Genomic DNA, 19024 nt, shown 5'->3' with positions numbered 1-19024 from the left:
ATTTATTTTCTTTATCTGCATAATGTCCCCCTGCAATAATCAAGGAACAGGAAATTAACCTCACTTGAAGATGTTAACACACGGAGGCCCCCTAGTTCAGATACAATCCTTGTGTGGCTAAGAGCAGACCCTGCCTCTCACTGCCAGTGCAGGCTCGGGCCACTTCTGTCCCCAACCACACTCATTGATGAGAACTCAGAGTCTGACTTGTGGTGTCTTCATGCCCCTGTGCTGTGATTCACAGTCCAGCAGGGACAATGGAGTGACACATCTTGACAGCTGATTTCGTTGACATTATGAATCTCTGCCTGCAGGGCTTTTCAGAGGGACTTAAATTATAGTAAGTCAGACACAGCTTTGACTCTCTGAATGTCTTCCTTATTGCCGGTGTCACACAAGTGAATTTCAAGGAGCCAGCAGTTGACACTCGCATCCTGTTCGGCCCACAGGTGGATCCTAAGGCTTGAGGGTCAGTTTCATTCTAACTGCAACCAAGACCAGCCCAGAGTGGTCGTTTGCCTTAGGCCGTTTTTTTCATGGCGTTCCCTAAGTTATTTTTAAAAGAAGAGATGCTTTTCCATTACAAGCATAAAATGTGAATTCAAAGTATTCCTTTGTCCAATTTCATTAAGGTCCTACATAGGAAACTCTGGGCCAATATGTTCTGATTGAAATACCCAAGAAGTGGGGACACCACCACTGTCTATTTTTTTTTTCCTTTTTTTAAAAAAAAATCCAATATGAAAAGGAATTTTTCATATATTGCCAAACAAAAGCATACTGTTCCAAGGGAAGAGCTAGAGAATAGTTAGAGGTAATGTACAGAAGGAAGGAAGGACTATCTAAAGTCTTTGTTGGAACAATAGCAATATTTCATTTTGATACTTCACGAAGATTGATGCACTAAATGCTGTGGAGAGTAGAAAGAAATTAAATAAGTTCCCTGCTCTCAAGAGCTTGAAATGTGATAAAGGAATACACAATTTGCATATTTAGAAGGATGAGATGCAATTGGAAAGGCAGGGGTATAAACCAGGATGTCTATGAGGGGAGCTGATAGGTACTAACAAAGGGGTGTGTTAACCGGGCACTTGCCTGAGATGAGCTTCGAGAAGGGCTTTGAACGGTTTAAAGCACATGCATGGGCAAAGAAGCGGGGAATAATTCTGTACAGATGAGGGAATGGCTTAGGCCAAGATTCCTTGGGAGGCTTGGGTTCCCCCAGTAGAAGAAGACCATAGCTGGGAAAGAATGCTCAGACACGAAGTAAGGAAGATTCTAGTGAAGGTATGTTTATGAATCGCTGTATTTGCTGGGAGATTTACGACTATATGTTTGTGCTTATGGTGACTCTGTCAAGCATTTAGACCAACTTCCCCATTTTGTAGCGTTAGTTTGGGTTTCTTTTTAAGACTGCATGTTGGAGTCTGTAATGTGCCAAATGATATCTTTAGATTTCCCAAACTTTGAAACCCTTCCCAGGATTGTCATATCATGTCATTCAGTTGATGGCATTGTTTTTGAATAATCACTGTTGTCATTCTGAAACAAGTAAAGAAAGGGTTTTTGTATAATCACGACTAAGGAAAAGGGCTTCTCCTTGACTTTCATATCTGAAATACCAGGGCGCTGGTACTTCTCGAGGATAGAGTCAGGTAGGGAGCACAGCAATATCAGGGGTGATTTCTGAGCACACTGGCTACTACCGCTAGTCCCCTTCGCTTATTTCCAGAGCAAAATAGGCTCTGAAGGACAAGTTACATCATTTGACCAGAATAAAGAAGAAAAATACATTAGCACCCTCTTCACAGGGTTCACCCTTTCCACTATAATTTATTACGTCCCTCTCCAGTCCTAATGAAGAAACCAGGTCCTTGACCCCAAGCCATGGGAGAGGTTTCATGAAGGACGTTCCTCCCTCCTCCCTCAAATGAACAACAGGCTCTCTCCTCACTCACCATGACTTAAAGAACTGAGTCACACCAGGGCTTAAAATGGAATTAGCACAACTCAGAAAATGCATCTACTAAGCCTATAAGCAAAAGTCCCTGAGATTTATTTAAATCTATCACATTTCATTACATCCAATATCAGCTTATTATCCCTATGTGCAAACTTATTAATTTCTCTCCCCTTTTAGTGAGATTGTTTTAATGTATGGAAAGTCTTTTCACTAAAGGACTATACATGCTGTACAAAAAGGAAATAGCAAGAACTCTTTCTGCTGAGAGTCTCATAAACCATTAAGCTATAATTATCTGTTGTTCTGACTTGATACATGGATTTGAATTTTTTTGGTGATCAAAACTATTGGTATTTTTTTAGAAATAGTGTGGGCTTTTACATTTTTGAGTGGAGAGCTCATTCTTATTTTTTGATGTGATTATGTGGTCTCACAAAGTTAAAAGAAAAGACTATTCAAAAGAGTTTTCTTAAGATCTCAGAAATGTAATTTTAACTATTGCATTGCTAGAACCTGATGACAGAAAAGGGGTGAAGTATAAAGAAATCACTGTGGTTCTACAAGCATATCAGATTTAAAAGGGCTTGTAGAAAGATAAAAATAAACAACCAGTAAGAAATAAAGGCGTGTTAGTGTCACGGCCCAATAAAAATTAGTGTCAGAAATATTAGAGGCCCAATGAGGTAAAACTTAGGAGAAAATGCTAATAATTTAAAACAAGAAAATAAATAAAGATAGAGAGCCCGGCAACTCTCAAGATAGGGTGAGAAACCAGTGCAGGGCGGGGTGGGGGTTTGGGGAGGTCAGTGAAAGGACCAGTTAAAAGAAAAGGGAAACTGTCTTTTGCATTTATATTCAAGAGAATGACCTTCTAATATAAGGAAATTAAAACTCAAGATAGATCAAGAAAGGAAATCACTAGCCTCTTGTATTATCTATTGCCGTGTCACAAATAACCCCATAACATAGCTACTTCAAACAACAAGCACTTAGTTTCTTACAATTCCTGTAATGCTCAGGATTTCAAGCATGGTTCAGCTGGGTGCGTCCAGCTCAAGGTCTGTCGGCAGGTTGCAATCAAGGCACACCCACCAAAGCTCTGTCATCTGAGCACTTGAAGCTTGACTGGGGCTGCTGGGGCTGTTTCCAAGATGGCTCACCTACACGGCTGTTGGCAGGCGACTGCAGTACCCCACCACGTGAACCTTTTTATAGGGCTGCTTGCGTGTCCTCACAGCATGGCAGCTGGCTTTCCTTACACCAAGGGAAAGAATGAAAAGGAAGCTACCGTGCCACTTCTGACCGAGTCTCAGAAGTCATCCACCATTACTTTCGCCATATTCCATTCATTAGAAGCAAGTCAATACATCCTGTCCACACTCAAGGAAAGGGAATTAAGTCCCACCTCTTGAAGAGAAGAGTGTCAACAAATTTTTGGATAAGTTTTAAAACTGTCACCCCTCTCTACTCAAATTCAAGTCCTTATGACCCAGATAAATGGCAAGCTAAGAGATCTTGAGGGTGAAATCAGAACTACTCTCCATGATCTTTGTGGAACGCTGCAGAGCAGAAGAGCTGGGAAGATAGGAATAAGAAAATGTAGTTCTGACAAGCAGGAGGAAGAGAAGATAGCATCACAATCTACAAGTTAGGTGTAGATTGATATGGATCTTGGGTCTGTTTTCGGGTAGGGTTTGAAATTGAAGCTTTGTGAGCAACTGGACAAGGAATCAGTGATATGGCATGACCAGCATGGCTACCCAAGGTCTTGTCCAGTTATCCTCCTTTTCTTTTTGTGTGGGCTGTGCAGTTAGACCGACATATGATACGCTGTGGACATTGTGCTTTTCTGTCTCAGCTAGGTGTGTGACAAGTTTCACAGCACCTTGTAGACAAGACGGTAAGAGTGACTAAAAGAGCAAGAAATTGGGTCCCATGGGAGCTGAAGGAACTGGGACTGTGGAGCCTGAGTAAGAGGAGAATCAGCAGGAACACGATGTCTCTCCTTGGGCATCTGATCTGTCCAAGGCTATAAAGCGGGAGGGGGGTTTAGACTTATTCTTTGCTGAACAGGTTACAGGGAAACTGATTTGTTTTCAGGTAAGAAAGGCTGTTCTAGTAGGCAGAGCTATCCAGAAATGGAAGCAAACTGCTATGTTCCTCTTTGTTCAAGCAGCAGTTGAAAGCTGACCCTTGGTTGTGAACATGGGAGAGGAAATGATTTTAAAAGCCCTTCTCATCCTAAAATTCTGACTTTTGATACTTAAATACTGCAGTGTAGAAACTTACACTTTATACTTTCCGTTTTTGTTTTAAAAATGACTTCGTATTTTGTTTTTAAGCTTCATATTATTATTTGAAAAATAAAATTCATTATAACAATTAGTGTAAGAATCATACACCAATTTATAAAGAAGGAAGAGTCGGTAAGTCCCAAAGAAGCATTTTTTAAAATTATGTATTGCAGTTCTTTATTCAGCAACTGAACCAATGATATTCTCTATCTACAATTAAATCACTTAATAAATGGATTTTTACAATGCTTCACTACATCGATACATGAACATAATTTATTTGTAATTGGAACAAAGCCCCAAAGTAGCAGTTTTGTTCTACCAGATTATTAATGCTCACTTTTAAAGGCTTTTATTATTTTTTTCTAAAGGAATGAGAGTGCATGAAAAAGACTAAACAATAAGTTTCTAAACGAAGCCAGCATATTCCAGGAACAAACCCTTGCCAACCCTTCAGCTAGCATTTAACGTCTGCTTTTCCCCACATGATGTATATATATATATATATATATCATGTGTTTAAAAGCATAGGAGCCTTAACTTCAAATTTCTTTAATCTTTAATCTTTTTTTGTTTAAAATAGGTAGTGGTTCAGATTTAAATACAGGGTGTCATTTTTCTTGAAGAATGTCATTAATTTCATCTAACTTCAGGCCTAGAAAGAAGTTGTTGGTAACCTTTGTGTTATAATGTTTATCAATAAAAGGAATGCATTTTAATTATGGTGTAATGCTTATGGTACAATGCAGGTTCAGGGTTGACAAATATTAAGACAGAAGAGATTTCCGAAGTGAAGATGGATGCAGAGTTTCGACATGACTCAGGATATGAAGTTCATCATCAAAAATTGGTATGTAAATAATTTACCTCTTCCTGCCACTGTTTGCCAAATTACTTATTAAATCTTGTCCATCCTGTGCCAGAAATCCAGTTAAGGAAAAGATACAAACAAAAATAAAACACCTACTTATAGAATTGTCATGAAACCATGAAGAAAAGCAAAAGAAGCTCTTTATATAGAAGTTCTTTGTGTCTCGAAAGCAGCTAAGCCCACACAGGGCTTAACGTAGAATTAATGTCGATTATAGGAGCCATTTAAATCAACCTCCATTCTACTTTTTTTAGGAAAACAGGTTTATAATAGATTTATTTGAAGGAACAAAATCTGAAATGCATGCAAACACTCCTTGGTTTCACAAAACGCTTTTTATGACCGTTCGCTTAAGTGCACATTTGTGACTCTCCATTGTACTTCATCACACCCTTTCATCCATCCTTCCGGTCTTCCCCCAGCTCCCACATTTTAAGTTCTCCTGGAGGGGTAAGATCCAGGTAGGATATTTGGGTCTCTACCCAGGGGAGTGGAGGCAGGAGGTGAGCAGGATGTTGCCAGCAGTGCTGTTTGTTAACAGGCTGGGCAAGAAAGGCGGCAGCTTACTTTTCAGATTAAATCAAACCCCCACACACCTGTATTTCCCCCCTAATGTTAGAACTGGAGTAAATAAAAAAGCACCCTTTACAGGCAACTCTAGTCCTTATATAAAAATCCTTTACCAAAAGCTTCAGATAAATCAAATCCTGCATTATGTTAGGGTTCCCTCCATTTTATCAGTAAGGACAGTAAGGGGGTTAAACTAATTAAGAGGACAATTTTATTGCATGTTCAGTGGTGAACAAGAAATGGTAATAAAATCCTCATGATAATTATGCTTGAGAAGTACTCATGCTCATGGACTTATTTTCGTTTTATTTTGTGTGGATGTGTGTCTTCTCTCTCAGGGGGAATCTGTCTTTCCAAAATTTATAAATAAAATTTATACATCCAAGTATTAAATTCCCACAGAAATGCCTTCAAAGTATGACTTATGCCTCTTTTTCCTTTTAAATAATTGGAGCAAATCAAAAACTGACTTGAGATTTAGATTTACATTTCAACTCCCATAATCTTTTTTGTCAAAGGGTGTGATTTTCATGGGCAGGTTAATCCAGTATCAGTTATTATAAAATCAGGGGTGCTCTCGTTCTGGCTAAAGAACGAGAGCACCCCTGATTTTATAATAACTGATACTGGATTAACCTGCCCATGTTAAAGAGGTTAAAAGGAAAGCTGGGGGACCTGCTGCAGAGGTGGGGTTGGCGGGGCCTGGGCCCAAAGAAGATTAATGTGCAGATTTGCGTTTTCTGGTGCCTGTGTCATAAAAGTCCATCGCCGAAATTACACGATCTCCTGTAATGCGACAGTGACGAATGGCAGTGGCAGCAATTAGGAGAATCAGCTCCCTCTGCTGAACTAGTTGATAAGATAATGCACTATAATTAGTGCATTGAATATTACAAAATTACGGTATTTTCATAAAGACATGGGAAGATGTCCAGACTTGCATTTATTCCTGATTACCTCACACTTGTATGATTAGCTAATTAATGATTTTGCTTTTTATAAATATGTTGAGCTAGCATATTTGTTTAGAAAGGGGAATCATGATGAACAGTTTCTAATTTTGTTGCAAATATGCCATGAGTAAAACGCTTAGAAATTTGCTTTTTTTGACTATATATTATAATTGCCTTTTCAGATTGCTAGGATGTTAGTTTTAGTTATGAAAATTGGGCATTTTACTATCAGGATTATATTAAAATAATTTTTAGGGAATTATTTTCATTAATTTATATGGCAGATGTGGTATATGTTTAGTAATCTTTGGCCAAATGAGCTGGCATGAGATCATCTCTTTACATAACAAGATGACATAAGTTGCAGTGTGCTTTTATAATTCCATTTAAGTAGATAAATTTGAAAAATAATGACTGGCTTTTATAAACAATATGAAGGAACATAGTACAACATATTTATTACACTGAATAAATTTCTTCTTTACAATGGCCTCCAAATTCTTTTGTAATTAATGTAAATAAACAGCAAAAATCAAGCAACATTTTTAGTTGGGATTTTGGAGGTAATGTAGTAAGAAAGCATGAGCTATGTGTGACTATTAAAATTCTTACCTTGTTGCCTACTACTTCCCTTTGAAATAACTGGCTTTTATGCATTATGCTTTTCAAGGTTAATTAGTGCCCTATTGAATTATTGTGGATAAAAGTAGGTAACACGACGTCTCTTTTCTTCTGTTTAATTCCTTTGTTTCAGAATGCTTGTTCCTATGTATTACCACCCCTCTAAGGAAATGAGGACGTCTGTGGGTTTGAAAAGCACCTAAAGCGTAGTTACCATGCATCAGGTCTCCCATTTTTAAACCTGCTGTGACTGGGAAAATGCTGACCTCCTTTTATAACCATGATGCATGTCTTTACAACTTTTGATAGATCCAAGGGCCACCATCCCACCTCTCACCGAATTTCCCACCTGTCAAAGTGTTTCAGGGGCCTCTTGGCTTCTGTTTTGCCTCTCTAGGGACACGTGGGGGAAAGTGGACTTCCTAGAACTGGGGAAGCCACACGATGTACACTGTTCTATAGACTACAGATGTCATTCTTAGTAAGCAGAATGTGTGATTTTTTTTTTCAGATAAGCATGAAATAATGGAGTGACCAGCGTAAGATACATCCTGACTATACTAAAACTTTTCACGTACCTTATGCAAATGACTCCTACACTTACAATCCCTTTTCTTGATTTGTTTTCAAGGTGTTCTTTGCAGAAGATGTGGGTTCAAACAAAGGTGCAATCATTGGACTCATGGTGGGCGGTGTTGTCATAGCAACAGTGATTGTCATCACCTTGGTGATGCTGAAGAAGAAGCAGTACACGTCCATCCATCATGGTGTGGTGGAGGTAGGTAAACTTGGCAGCATGTTTGCAAGTGGGAGTTAAAGAAAGGTGACCAGGGAATATTTTTGCTTGGCGTTAAACAAAGGGCCATCCAAGTATCTCTTCTTTGAAAAACACAAAATCCGTATTCCTGCATGGAACTCAAGTTGCAGCTCTTTTCTTTGTTGTTTATTCATTCTGACTTATAAATACTATAATCAGGTCATTGAGGTTGTACGCTGCTACACCAAATTCTTAGATTTGTATTGAAATATCAAAATGCTATTAATGATAATGCCTGGCTTAAAATATTGTGATGACCCTCAAACATTTAAAAGAAGAAAAAAACACAGCCGGAGTTAAAAATGAAAAAGGAAGTGGAAGGCTGCCTTTTCAAAAATTAATCCTCAACATATTTATTCCTGGATTTGTGTGTGTGTGTGCATGTGTGTGCGCATGTCTTAAATAATCTGACCTCTAACTAAAACCAGGTAATAGTAAATAATAATTTTCAGTAAAGAGTCTTACCTTTCAAGTTTTGCAAAAAAATCATATTCTACCAAACAGCTGAGCAGAAAATACAAGGTTATTCGAACTGTTCAAGCTGTTAGGGTAGTTGCAGTAGAGAGGCAGAGACCAACTGGTGATGGTCATGGTTACTACACAGCTTTGCTTCCTTGAGACTCTCCTCAGAGGCCAGTCTGACTGACAAGAGTGTACAGCACAGAAACAGTGGGTCACACCAACAAAAGAGTGTAAGTGACCAGGTTCAAATATGACTTCTGAAACCCATGAGACAAAACATTGGAAAATAAAATGTACAAATAAGTTCTTTTTATGCATTTAATACAGAGGATGCCACAAAAAAATGTATACACATTTTAAGAAAGAAAAAAACTGTATTAAAATTACGCTGGTGGTAACCACTTTGAGCACCTCCTGTAATTGCAGAAGTCAATCGTAACTTGTATTCATCTTTTGTTATCGGTATATATTGAGTATTACGATTTTAATACAGTTTTTTCCTATCTTAAAGTGTATGCATTTTTTTGTCACCCTCTGTATACAGTTGGTGGGGAGGGAACCTTATGGTATCTGCAGTTTCTTCATGTATCTTGAGAGGTATCAGATTTTTAGGGCTGAAAGAGATCTCAGTGATCAATCAAATTGATCTTCTCATTTTATAGGTGAAAAGAGAGACCCAGACAGAAGTGTTCACCCAATGTCATGCTAAGTAGGGCCAAGGTCAAAGTACACATTTCCCCACATCCTCTCCATTGTTTTTTTCCATCAGGAAAAATTCAGATATTCTCAGCAAGTTACACTTCTCACTAACCCCAAGGAAATGCGCTCCCAACCATTCTTGCTTATAGGGGAGCAGAAGCTGTTTAAATATATTAAATTCGTGGTGAAGCCATAACCTTCGCTTTGTTCAGCACTTAAAATCTCCAGGCGACTTGTTTCCAGGAGCTGCTGATGGAAACTGGTCCTGTCTTGTTTTCCCTGTCCGTATGGGCATGGATGTGCCTAAGAGCAGTGAAATGAATGAACCAGGAAACAGGTAGCAAGATGTAAAAGAACTGAGTGATTGACAGACTAGAGTGCGATACCCTAAAATAAGCAATGACAATGCCATCAAGTTTGAGGGAGGGGGATTGCTCTTTTCGTAATTGTATTTCTAAGCTTGTGTCCTTTGAAACAGCAGAAGATGTATTATTATTAGTATCCGTGTATCTCATTTCTACTCAAAACAATTTTTTTTAGTTTTCATTTTAATTCCATGTTTGGAGTTAAAAGTGTTTTCATATTTGAATAATTCAAAAGCCCCTTTTAATTTCTGTAATACAATCGTATGTTCTTTGTGCCTTGGACTGAAGAATCTATCAAGGGGCAGCTTCCTTTTCAGCAGTTAAATGTGCCTGGGTTTAGTGCCAAAAGCCAAAAAGAGACTGTGCAGTGAGCCCTCCGTCATTGATAGGCGACTTTAAGCGAAACAACGTATCCAAAACCAGTTTTAACAACTGGCTAGTTAATATAAACAAGAGTTAAGTTACTACAGCATCTCAACATTATCATGAAACCACGTTAAAGGAAACAACATTATTCGAAGACCTGCTGTATTAGTTTGTTCGGGCCACTATAACAAAGCCACAGACTGGCTTAAACAGCAGACATTTATTTCCTCACAGTGCTGGAGGCTGGAAGTCAGAGATCAAGGTGTCAGCAGGTTTGGTTTCTTCTGAGGCCTCTGTCCTTGGCCTGGACGTGGCCTCCCTGTGCCTTCACGTGGTCTTCGCTGTCTGGATGTCGGTGTTCTCATCTCCTCCCCTTGTAAGGACTGGCACCAGTATTGGATTTGGGTCTACCCTTAATGACCTCATTGAACTTTAAGTGCCTCTGTAAAGACCCTGTTTCCAAATACAGGTGGTTAGGACTTGAACATATGAATTTCGGGGGATACAGTTGGCCCGTAACGGAGCTCGGTGATATTGGGCAGAACAGGAAGGCTCTCGCAGGGTCTGTCTGCCATGGTTGTACATGAGACCTAGCAGGTACTTATCTGAAAGAACAGGTCCCCGGTCCTACCCCAAACTTAGGGAACCAGACGTTCCAAGTAGGACACTGGGAATCTGAGTGTTGAAAATTTTCCTTACTGAATCAGATGTGCAGTCAATTTTGAGACTCACTGATACATGGTATTAACTCTCCTTCCTTTGAATCATCTGTCTAAGCAAACCGTAGGGAGAAGAAAATGGTCATTCTTGTCTCCAAGATAACTAGTTATCTATGATTATGCCTTTTAGGCCTTTTTTACAGCTACCTAAGTTAAATATTAATTTTGGTTACCAAGAAAAGCCTCTTTGGGTTTAGAATATCAGAGAAGATGTTGACACTTCAACACCGATTCTGAAAAAAAGGAAGTAATTTTTAAACCATCCTTGAAGGAGCAAAATTGTAAAGAGAGTATTCAGCTCTTCTTTTCATACTCCCTTTGCTAGCTACTTGAGAGCAACGAGAAACATCCCTAGAGTAAGTGTCCTGCCTCGTTTTGCGTTTCTCAGGCTTCACTTTGTCCATCTCAGAACTTCATCTAAGGTGCTGTTCACCATCCCTGCCCTCAAGGTTATACTCTTGCTGGGGTGCTCGAACTTGCACACAGAGCTGCAACCCAGCCTAGGCACCTAGGCTGTCTTCCCCATCGCAGGTGATACAGAGTGTTGTGGGGGTTCAGAGTCCCATTTCTCTCCGATCCTACCAGAGTCTACACTCAATGGAAGTGATCTGCCTACAAACACTCTCTGCCTAGTTAGCAGGCTCTCAACACTCAAGTACCCGGAAGAAGGTTATTTCCAGCTCTGATTAACCTGCTTCATTAATGAGTAACGCTACTTCACTAAGAACAGACATGTATAAATGCGTGTTTCCAATTGTACTGGCCTATGTCTGCCAGACAGAATATAATCGTACTTTACACCATCCGTGCGTGAAGAAGAAATCATGATGAGGCACTGGTCTCCAGGAAATGTCTCGTTCTTAGAGGGAAAGATTCCTATAGAAGAAAATCACAGAGACGTAGAAATGAAAACGAGCCTAGGGTTTGTATTAATAGAATGGTTGCCAGCTGGAAATGATCAGTTGCTAGTTTTGGTTTTTAAAAAAATAAGCAATAAACATTGATTTGATGATTTGCTTAGCCATAAGGCCAGAGATTCGTTCTGTAAGCCATTAACCACACTTTCCCAAGGAGAGGACTGTGCTTTATTTGTCCCTTAACCAGTGACACCATCGCCCTTGGTTACACAGTTTCCCCAATGTGCCCACCCCCTCTGGTGGCTGAATTAGAGCCCGGCGCCAGCTAAATTAGCCACCACTGCTCCTGCTGTAATAGGGTCCTGCAAAGCCCACTGTCCCTAGCTAGGTTCTGGTTAGTAGCTGGTGGGACTTGTCTACACTGCTTTCAATTGACACTGGATATCTGAAAATATGTACGTTGTAGCTTTTTCCACTCCTCCTCCTAAATGGAAACCTCACTTTTAATAAGGGGAGGGGAGTAGAAGAATAGGACAGGTGTTGTGTAAGAGTACAAACTTGCAACAGGGAGTAAATAAGTCCTAGAGAGCTACTGCACAGTATAGTGATGAGAGACAACCCTGCTGTATTATAGTCATCAAACTTGCTCAGAGACTAGAGCTTAATTATTTCAACCACGAAAAAGAAAGGATAATTCTCTAACCTGATAGAGGTACTAATTATCCCTACAATGACAATCACATTACAGGGTGTAAGTGTATCAAATTAGCATGTTGTACACCTTAAATTTACATAATGTTATATGTCAAATACATTTCAATTTTAAAAATTTAAGGGAGCAGAGGGAACAAATTCCCTGATTATAGGGTGGAAAAAACTTCTTTCACAGGTCTGATGACTGGAATACAAGACGGCTCCCCACACCCTCAGTCATCTCCCGCACGATCTCAATATATTAGCAGAGAGTTGCTTATTTAGCTTTTTAATGGAGTTACAGGATATAACTTTTTCTGGAGAATGTGCCCTCACACTGGTGACATTATAAAAAGACTCTGTCCTTAGGGGTCCTTTTGGCCTGACAAGAAGGTGACCCTCCAGGATGGAGGTACCCGCCACTGACATAGGGGTTGTAGAGCAGTTGGACAGAATGGTCAGGTGAAATGGGAGGCAAACATAAGAACATGTGACAGTGGACTCACACTGCACATAGCTTGAAGCAAACCACAGGAAGAGAAATTGGGAGGTCAAAGGAAAGCTTCAAAAATGATTACAAAGGCAGAGCAAAGGAGTTCAGAGCCTGCCTGAAGAAGTACTCCATGTAGGCATTAAACAACTGAACTGCTTGCAGAGAGAGGGAGTTATAATGAAGGAGATGGACGTGTACGCAGCTGAGCAGAAAACCAGGTCACTAAGAGGGATGAGTAGAGGCTGAAACACTTGGTTGCTCTTTGCTTTGCTTTTATTTTCCTTCCCATCTTACTGGCTCCTTTGATGTTCTTGCACTCTGTCGTCATTATGTACGTTTTAGTTTATCTTATGCTCCTTTCCTTACCACCTCGATGACCTGATGTGGAAAATCGTCGGGGTCGGGATTCTGTGGTTTGGTCTAACTCGGTGCCACTCATTAAAGGGACACCTGTCAACACTCATCCTGCTGGGTACTATCCAGAATAAAAGTAAAATGTGGTGTTCGCTGGCTTAGAGTACCTACACTAGAGACGACATGGGAAAACTGGAAACGGAGGAGACCCAAATAGAATTTTATCCCTGTGGCGTGATAGTTGAGCTATAAATTCCTATGGATTTAGTGAAGGGACAAATGGCTCCAAAGAGTCAAGGTCAGGGAGAAAGGAGTAGGAGGAGGACATTAGCCAAAGAGTATTCGAAAGTTCTACCCACAGCCGTTGGACAAGGCAGATTGGGCTGGGTGGGCTCAGCAATGAGTGTCTCAACAGTGTGACACCAGGGTGCAGTGCAGGGGACCCCGGGGACTCTGCTGAAGACACAGCACCGAGAGCCAGTGGAAGACTTCCGAGTAGTGACTGCTGCCGTCTGCTATTGGGAGAGGGAATATTCAGAGGAGAGGAGCCTGTGTGATTTCATCTCAGTAGGGGACAGCTGTTCCTGCCCCGTGTGCAGGTGGGGATTCTGATCCTGACTTCATTGTTCTGTTACTCCTTCCAAACAAGCACCCCAAACAAGGCTCCATCTTCCCCCAGCTCTACTTTAAGGGAAATAATATTGAGGTACCAGTGCAGAGGCCCAGTCTGCACAGGGTCGTGATGGGCTGGCTGTCACGTGATGGCCCACACAGTGCTGCCACGTAGCCGCGAGTGACAGGTCGCTGAGCCCTGCTGCCAAGGAGGGCTCCCCCTTCCCCGATGCTCCCTCTACCTTTAGTGCTCAGTCTAGCCGTGGACATGAGTATTCAGTGTTTCACTGCCCACTTGCAAGGGTTTGGGGATAAAAAGCTACAATCCAAACACCTTGGGTGCCATTTTTGTAAAGAGAATCCTTTCTCCTGTAGCTTCCTAGCCCTCTGAGGTCTGAGGGCCAAGCCACCCACGGCCGGAATGGCGGAACACTGGCTGCCCTCCCAGTGGCCAAAGGTAGAGGATTACAAGTAGGAAAGAGGCCATGAAAAGGCGGGAACGTTAGATGCCTGGATTGCACGCCAGCCTCTGAGCCTCGCATTTCTGGCCCGGTTCTCAGACGCGTTTGGCTTTGGACTTTGAAGAGGAGATAAACTATTAAATTGCCAGGTGTTCCTCAGCCCTTGATGAATGCAGATGGCTGTTGACAGCCAGTGTGAGGGTTGATGTGGCTCCTGGAGGAGATAGAACTATAATATGTCAGCAATCAAGTAGCATTATGGTTTTTTTTCCTACACTCAAACAGCAGCTTTGTGCTGTGAGATTTTTTTTTTTTTTTTTAACCTCTGTTCTTTGAAATCTCAGTTAAGAGGTGGCACAGAGCAGAGAGGCCCAAGTTTCAATAGCATACTGCAGCAGACAGGCTGTGCCCTGGCAAGCGACTTGGAGAGTAAGTGAAATCTCTCTGCTGGTGCTAACCTTTAATGATGGTGTTTAACTCATAAGTCCGTGGCTAATTACACAATGGCCCGTTAAAGCTAGGTGACCTCATTTGTTGACAACAGAGCAGAACAGAGGAAAGGATGGGGAAAACCTCTGATTATTCCCATAAGGGCAGTGATGCTGAGTGTCCTTTTGAACAGTGTCCTCTGAGTACTGACTCTTGACAGGAGATTGTTGGTGTCTTTGTTCTACGGGGAAGTGCCCAGACCTGTCATTGGAAGAATTGGGGACTTGCTGCAGGAAAATGCAGGCAACTCTAACAAGATGACAGAATGTTCCGTGGACGGGAACTTAAGAATCAGGACACAATAGACAGCACGAGGGAGCTGTACACTTTCCTATCCCAGCTGCCTTGGGATTAGCCAAGACGGTAATTCCAGACCATGCTCAGACAGAAAAGAACCCATCGGCCTAAGCTTTGGGGTCATACTCAGTGACCATGAGGAACCAGATGATAATTGACAAGTCATTTTTTCTCTTGCAGTTTTGAGATCTAATAGACATATAACATTGTATTAGTTATTCGTTTTAGATGTATAACGTGATGGTTTGATATATGTATATATTTTGAAATGATTACCACAATAAGTTCTGTCAATACCCATCACCTCACTTTTAGGACCTGCTCTCTTAGCCACTTTCAAATACACAATACAGTGTTGTTAACAATAGTCGCCATGCTGTACGTTACATCGCCAGGACTTAATGATCGTGTAACCAGAAGTTTGTATCTTTTGACCACCTTCACCCACCCCCACCTCCTGTTTCTGGCAACCACCAAACTGCATCTATGAGTTTGGGAGTTATTTTGGATTCCACATATAAATAGTATCATATAGTTTTGTCCTTTTCTGTCTAATTTCACTAAGCATAATGCCCTCAAGGCTCACCCATGTTGTTTCAAATGACAGGACTTCCTTTTTCTTTTTCATGGCTGAACAATGTCGTGGGTGTGTGCGTGCACATGGGTATGCCATATTTTCCTTATCCATTCATCCATCAATAGATACCTAGGTTTTCATGCCTAGGCTTTGGTGAATAATGCTGCAGTGACCATGGGAGTGCAGATATCTTTTTGATATCGTGGTTTCATTTCTTTGGATATATACCCAGAAGTGGAGTTGCTGGGTCACATGGTGGTTCTACTTTTAGTTTATTGTGAAACCTTCATACTGTTTTCCATAGTGACTGCACCAATCCTTGAGTCTGAATTATTCATTAGACAGTGTGGTCTAGTCGTGGTGCCACATCCAGCTCCATTCCTGCCCCTGGTGTCTTAGCGCCGGCACATCCGCTCTTGAGCCTTGGGTTGCAGTGGAATAGCCGTGTGGGTCAGAACCATGCTAGATTGGCTGTCGGTGAGGGGGGACTGCATAAGGAGCTGAAGGTCGCTTGGCAGCGCTCAGCAGTGGGGAACAAGCCTGCATTCTTCCCCTGGAAATTGTGTGGGGACCTCAGTTTCATCATGTGCAGAATAGAAAGTATCCCTTCGAAGGAAAAACCATCTTTTGCACACTACATCCTAACTGTTCTTTGGAAAATACGTTACTTCGTTCTGATTAAATGTGTGTTCTCTTCATCTCCTAATGGTTTTGCAGAAGAGAAATTTTTAAAGAATAAAACTAAGCTTTAATTCATTCAGCAGAATTAAGTACTTCCTGTCTTCTGTGCACTGTGAGCCGTACAACAAATGTACTAGGAACCTGAAGGGCCACTCCCCACAGTATAGAGATAAACACACCTTGCCCAGTGTGCAGAGAGTAAATGGACCCACACCGCGCTGTCCTGACAGTGGCGGGGTGGGAGGGTTGGGTTGGGCTGGGGCGGAGGGAAATGGGCACAAGAAGTTTACAACTGCTGTCCTGGCTTTAGACATAAAGCACCACATCAACAGTGAGGATCTATTTTTAAACCTTTAGCCAGATATACTTACATAGTATGTTAGTGCTCATTTAAAAAAAAAAAATCATCTGTAATCGAGAACTGCATGTCCTTCCTATATTTTGCCTTTTTTCTGTGCCAAATAATGAACCTTTGATACACATGTACCGTCATTTTAATTAAAAGAGTCTCAGCTGTCATCAACATACTAAAATTAGTGAAGCAGGGACAAATTAAACTAAACATGGGAAGATACACAGTCCAGATTTGGATTTGAGTATCTCCCAATATAATTTGCTGAATTTTTCTTCATGATACTTTTGGATTTTTTCCCTAGTTTACCACCACACTTTCAAGTAAAGCAGTCTTCTTCCATCGTGGTTTTTTTTTTTTTTTTTTTATTGAGCCAACAAGGAAGAAAAAAAAATATTTTCCGCACTAGACGTATCCAGTTACTACTACTATTGAGTTAGGGAAGCAACCAATGAGCACTTTGCAAGCCCAGCCAGCACGGCAAGGTTTTTAAGCGCCACCTGGTGGCTATTTGGAGCATCTGCGTAATTGGTGGGCACAGGGGTTCAGCTCCAGATGTCCAAGTGCAGAAGAAAGAAAGGAAAATAGTGGGTGTTCTGCAATCTTGGCAAAAGAAGAGTACCGTGCACCATATCTTCTTACAGCTTTTCCATGCGCACTCTTTAGAGATTGGGTTGCTTTTCTTTCTTTTTTTAACTCAGTTTTCCCGGTGCTTGCTTTTCAGGTTGACGCTGCTGTGACCCCAGAAGAGCGCCACCTCTCAAAGATGCAGCAGAACGGCTACGAAAACCCAACTTACAAGTTCTTTGAGCAGATGCAGAACTAGACCACCTCCGCAGCAGCCTCTGAAGTTGGACAGCAAAACCATTGCTTCACTACCCATCGGTGTTCATTTATAGAATAATGTGGGGAAAAAACAAGCCCTTTCGTTTTATTATTTACTCATTATCGCCTTTTGACAGCTGTGCTGTAACACAAGTAGATGCCTGAACTTGAATTAATACACAAATCAGTAATGTATTCTCTCTCTTTACATTTTGGTCTCTACACTACATTATTAATGGGTTTTGTGTACTGTAAAGAATTTAGCTGTATCAAACTAGTGCATGATTAGATTTCTCTCCTGATTATTTATCACGTAGCCCTTTAGCCCGTTGTATATTATTCTTGTGGTTGGTGACCCAATTAAGTCCTACTTGAAATATGCTTTAAGACTCGATGGGGGATGCTTCATGTGATGAACGTGGGAGTGTAGCTGCTTCTCTTGCCTAAGTATTCTTTTTCTGATCACTATGCATTTTAAAGTTAAACATTTTTAAGTATTCCAAATGATTCAGAGAATTTTTTTTCCATGATTGCATTTTACTGTACAGATTGCTGCTTCTGCTATATTTGTGATATAGGAATTATGAGGATATACGTTTATTCCTTTGTGCCTGTTTTATGTGCACACATCAGGCACTCAGAATTGAAATTTTTTTTTGGTCCATGGATCTTTGGATCTTTGATAAAGAAATGAATCCCTGTTCATTGTAAGCACTTTTCTTGGTGGGGGGTGGGGGAGGGAGTGCTCTGCTGGTCTCAAATTACCAAGAATTCCCCCCCAAAATTTTCTGCAGGATGATTGTACAGTCATTGCTTATGACCATGATAGCTTTCTACACTGTATTACGTAAATAAATTAAATAAAATAATCCTGGGCAAGAGTTTTCTTTCAAGAATGACAGTGGACATTAAATATTCAGAGTAATTTTAGGTGGGGGAAAAGAGGCAGATTCATTTTGCTTTAAATAGTCTAAAACGTTTTATTCGTGACACCAAAAGTGGAAAGGGGAAGGGGGCAAAACCAGGGAATGGGGCAGGCATGCCTGAACAAACCCTTCTTTAAGATTTCAATTTGTATAAAATGGTGTTTTCATGTAAATAAATACATTCTTGGAGGAGCGCCATTGTTCTGGTGTGAATGATTTTATAGTGACAACCTTTTGGTTATTTAGTCATCTAAGAACTAGGGAGAAATCTAATGTAATCTAATGGTGGGCATCCATATTTATTGTGTCTTAGCTGCAAGTTTGAGAAGGAAATTGGGGCCAACCTGCATCTCCCGGTGCTAATGAAATACTTCGTAGACTTAATTCTGTCTTATTGGGTCCAACGTACTTTGCTGACTTACCTTCTTGGTCCTCAAGTTTGTGTCTTAGTCCGTTCAGGCTGCTACTATAACAAAATCCTCCTGACTGGATGCCTTATAGACGACAGAAATTTATTTTTCAGTTGTGGAGACTGGAAGTCAGATCAGGGTATCAGTAGGGTTGGGTAAGGCTCTTCCAGGTTTCAGACTTCTTATACCCTCACATTGTAGCAGGAGTAATGGACCTCTCTGGAACCTCTTTTATCAGGCACCAATCCCATCCACGAGGATTTCACCCCCCCCCAAAGGCCCCACCTCCTAATGCCA

The 19024-nt window shown here is 40.9% G+C and overlaps 1 protein-coding gene across 6 annotated transcripts in view; it reads left to right on the top strand.

The window, feature by feature from the left end:
- Window positions 1-18510, top strand: part of APP (amyloid beta precursor protein) — a 245044-nt gene extending 226534 nt beyond the window's left edge. For all 6 annotated transcript variants that reach the window (XM_033127085.1, XM_033127076.1, XM_033127069.1 and 3 more), the window contains 3 exons: window positions 5007-5107; window positions 7904-8050; window positions 17291-18510. In XM_033127085.1, coding sequence (XP_032982976.1) covers window positions 5007-5107; window positions 7904-8050; window positions 17291-17392 — 350 coding nt within the window. In that variant the 3' untranslated portion in view covers window positions 17393-18510. The remainder of the gene's footprint in view (window positions 1-5006; window positions 5108-7903; window positions 8051-17290) is intronic.
- Window positions 18511-19024: the final 514 nt, after the last annotated feature.

The sequence above is a fragment of the Rhinolophus ferrumequinum genome, chromosome 2 (assembly GCF_004115265.2).
Source record: "Rhinolophus ferrumequinum isolate MPI-CBG mRhiFer1 chromosome 2, mRhiFer1_v1.p, whole genome shotgun sequence".
Lineage (NCBI taxonomy): Eukaryota > Metazoa > Chordata > Mammalia > Chiroptera > Rhinolophidae > Rhinolophus > Rhinolophus ferrumequinum.
This window is presented reverse-complemented; position numbering and strand designations above follow the sequence as displayed.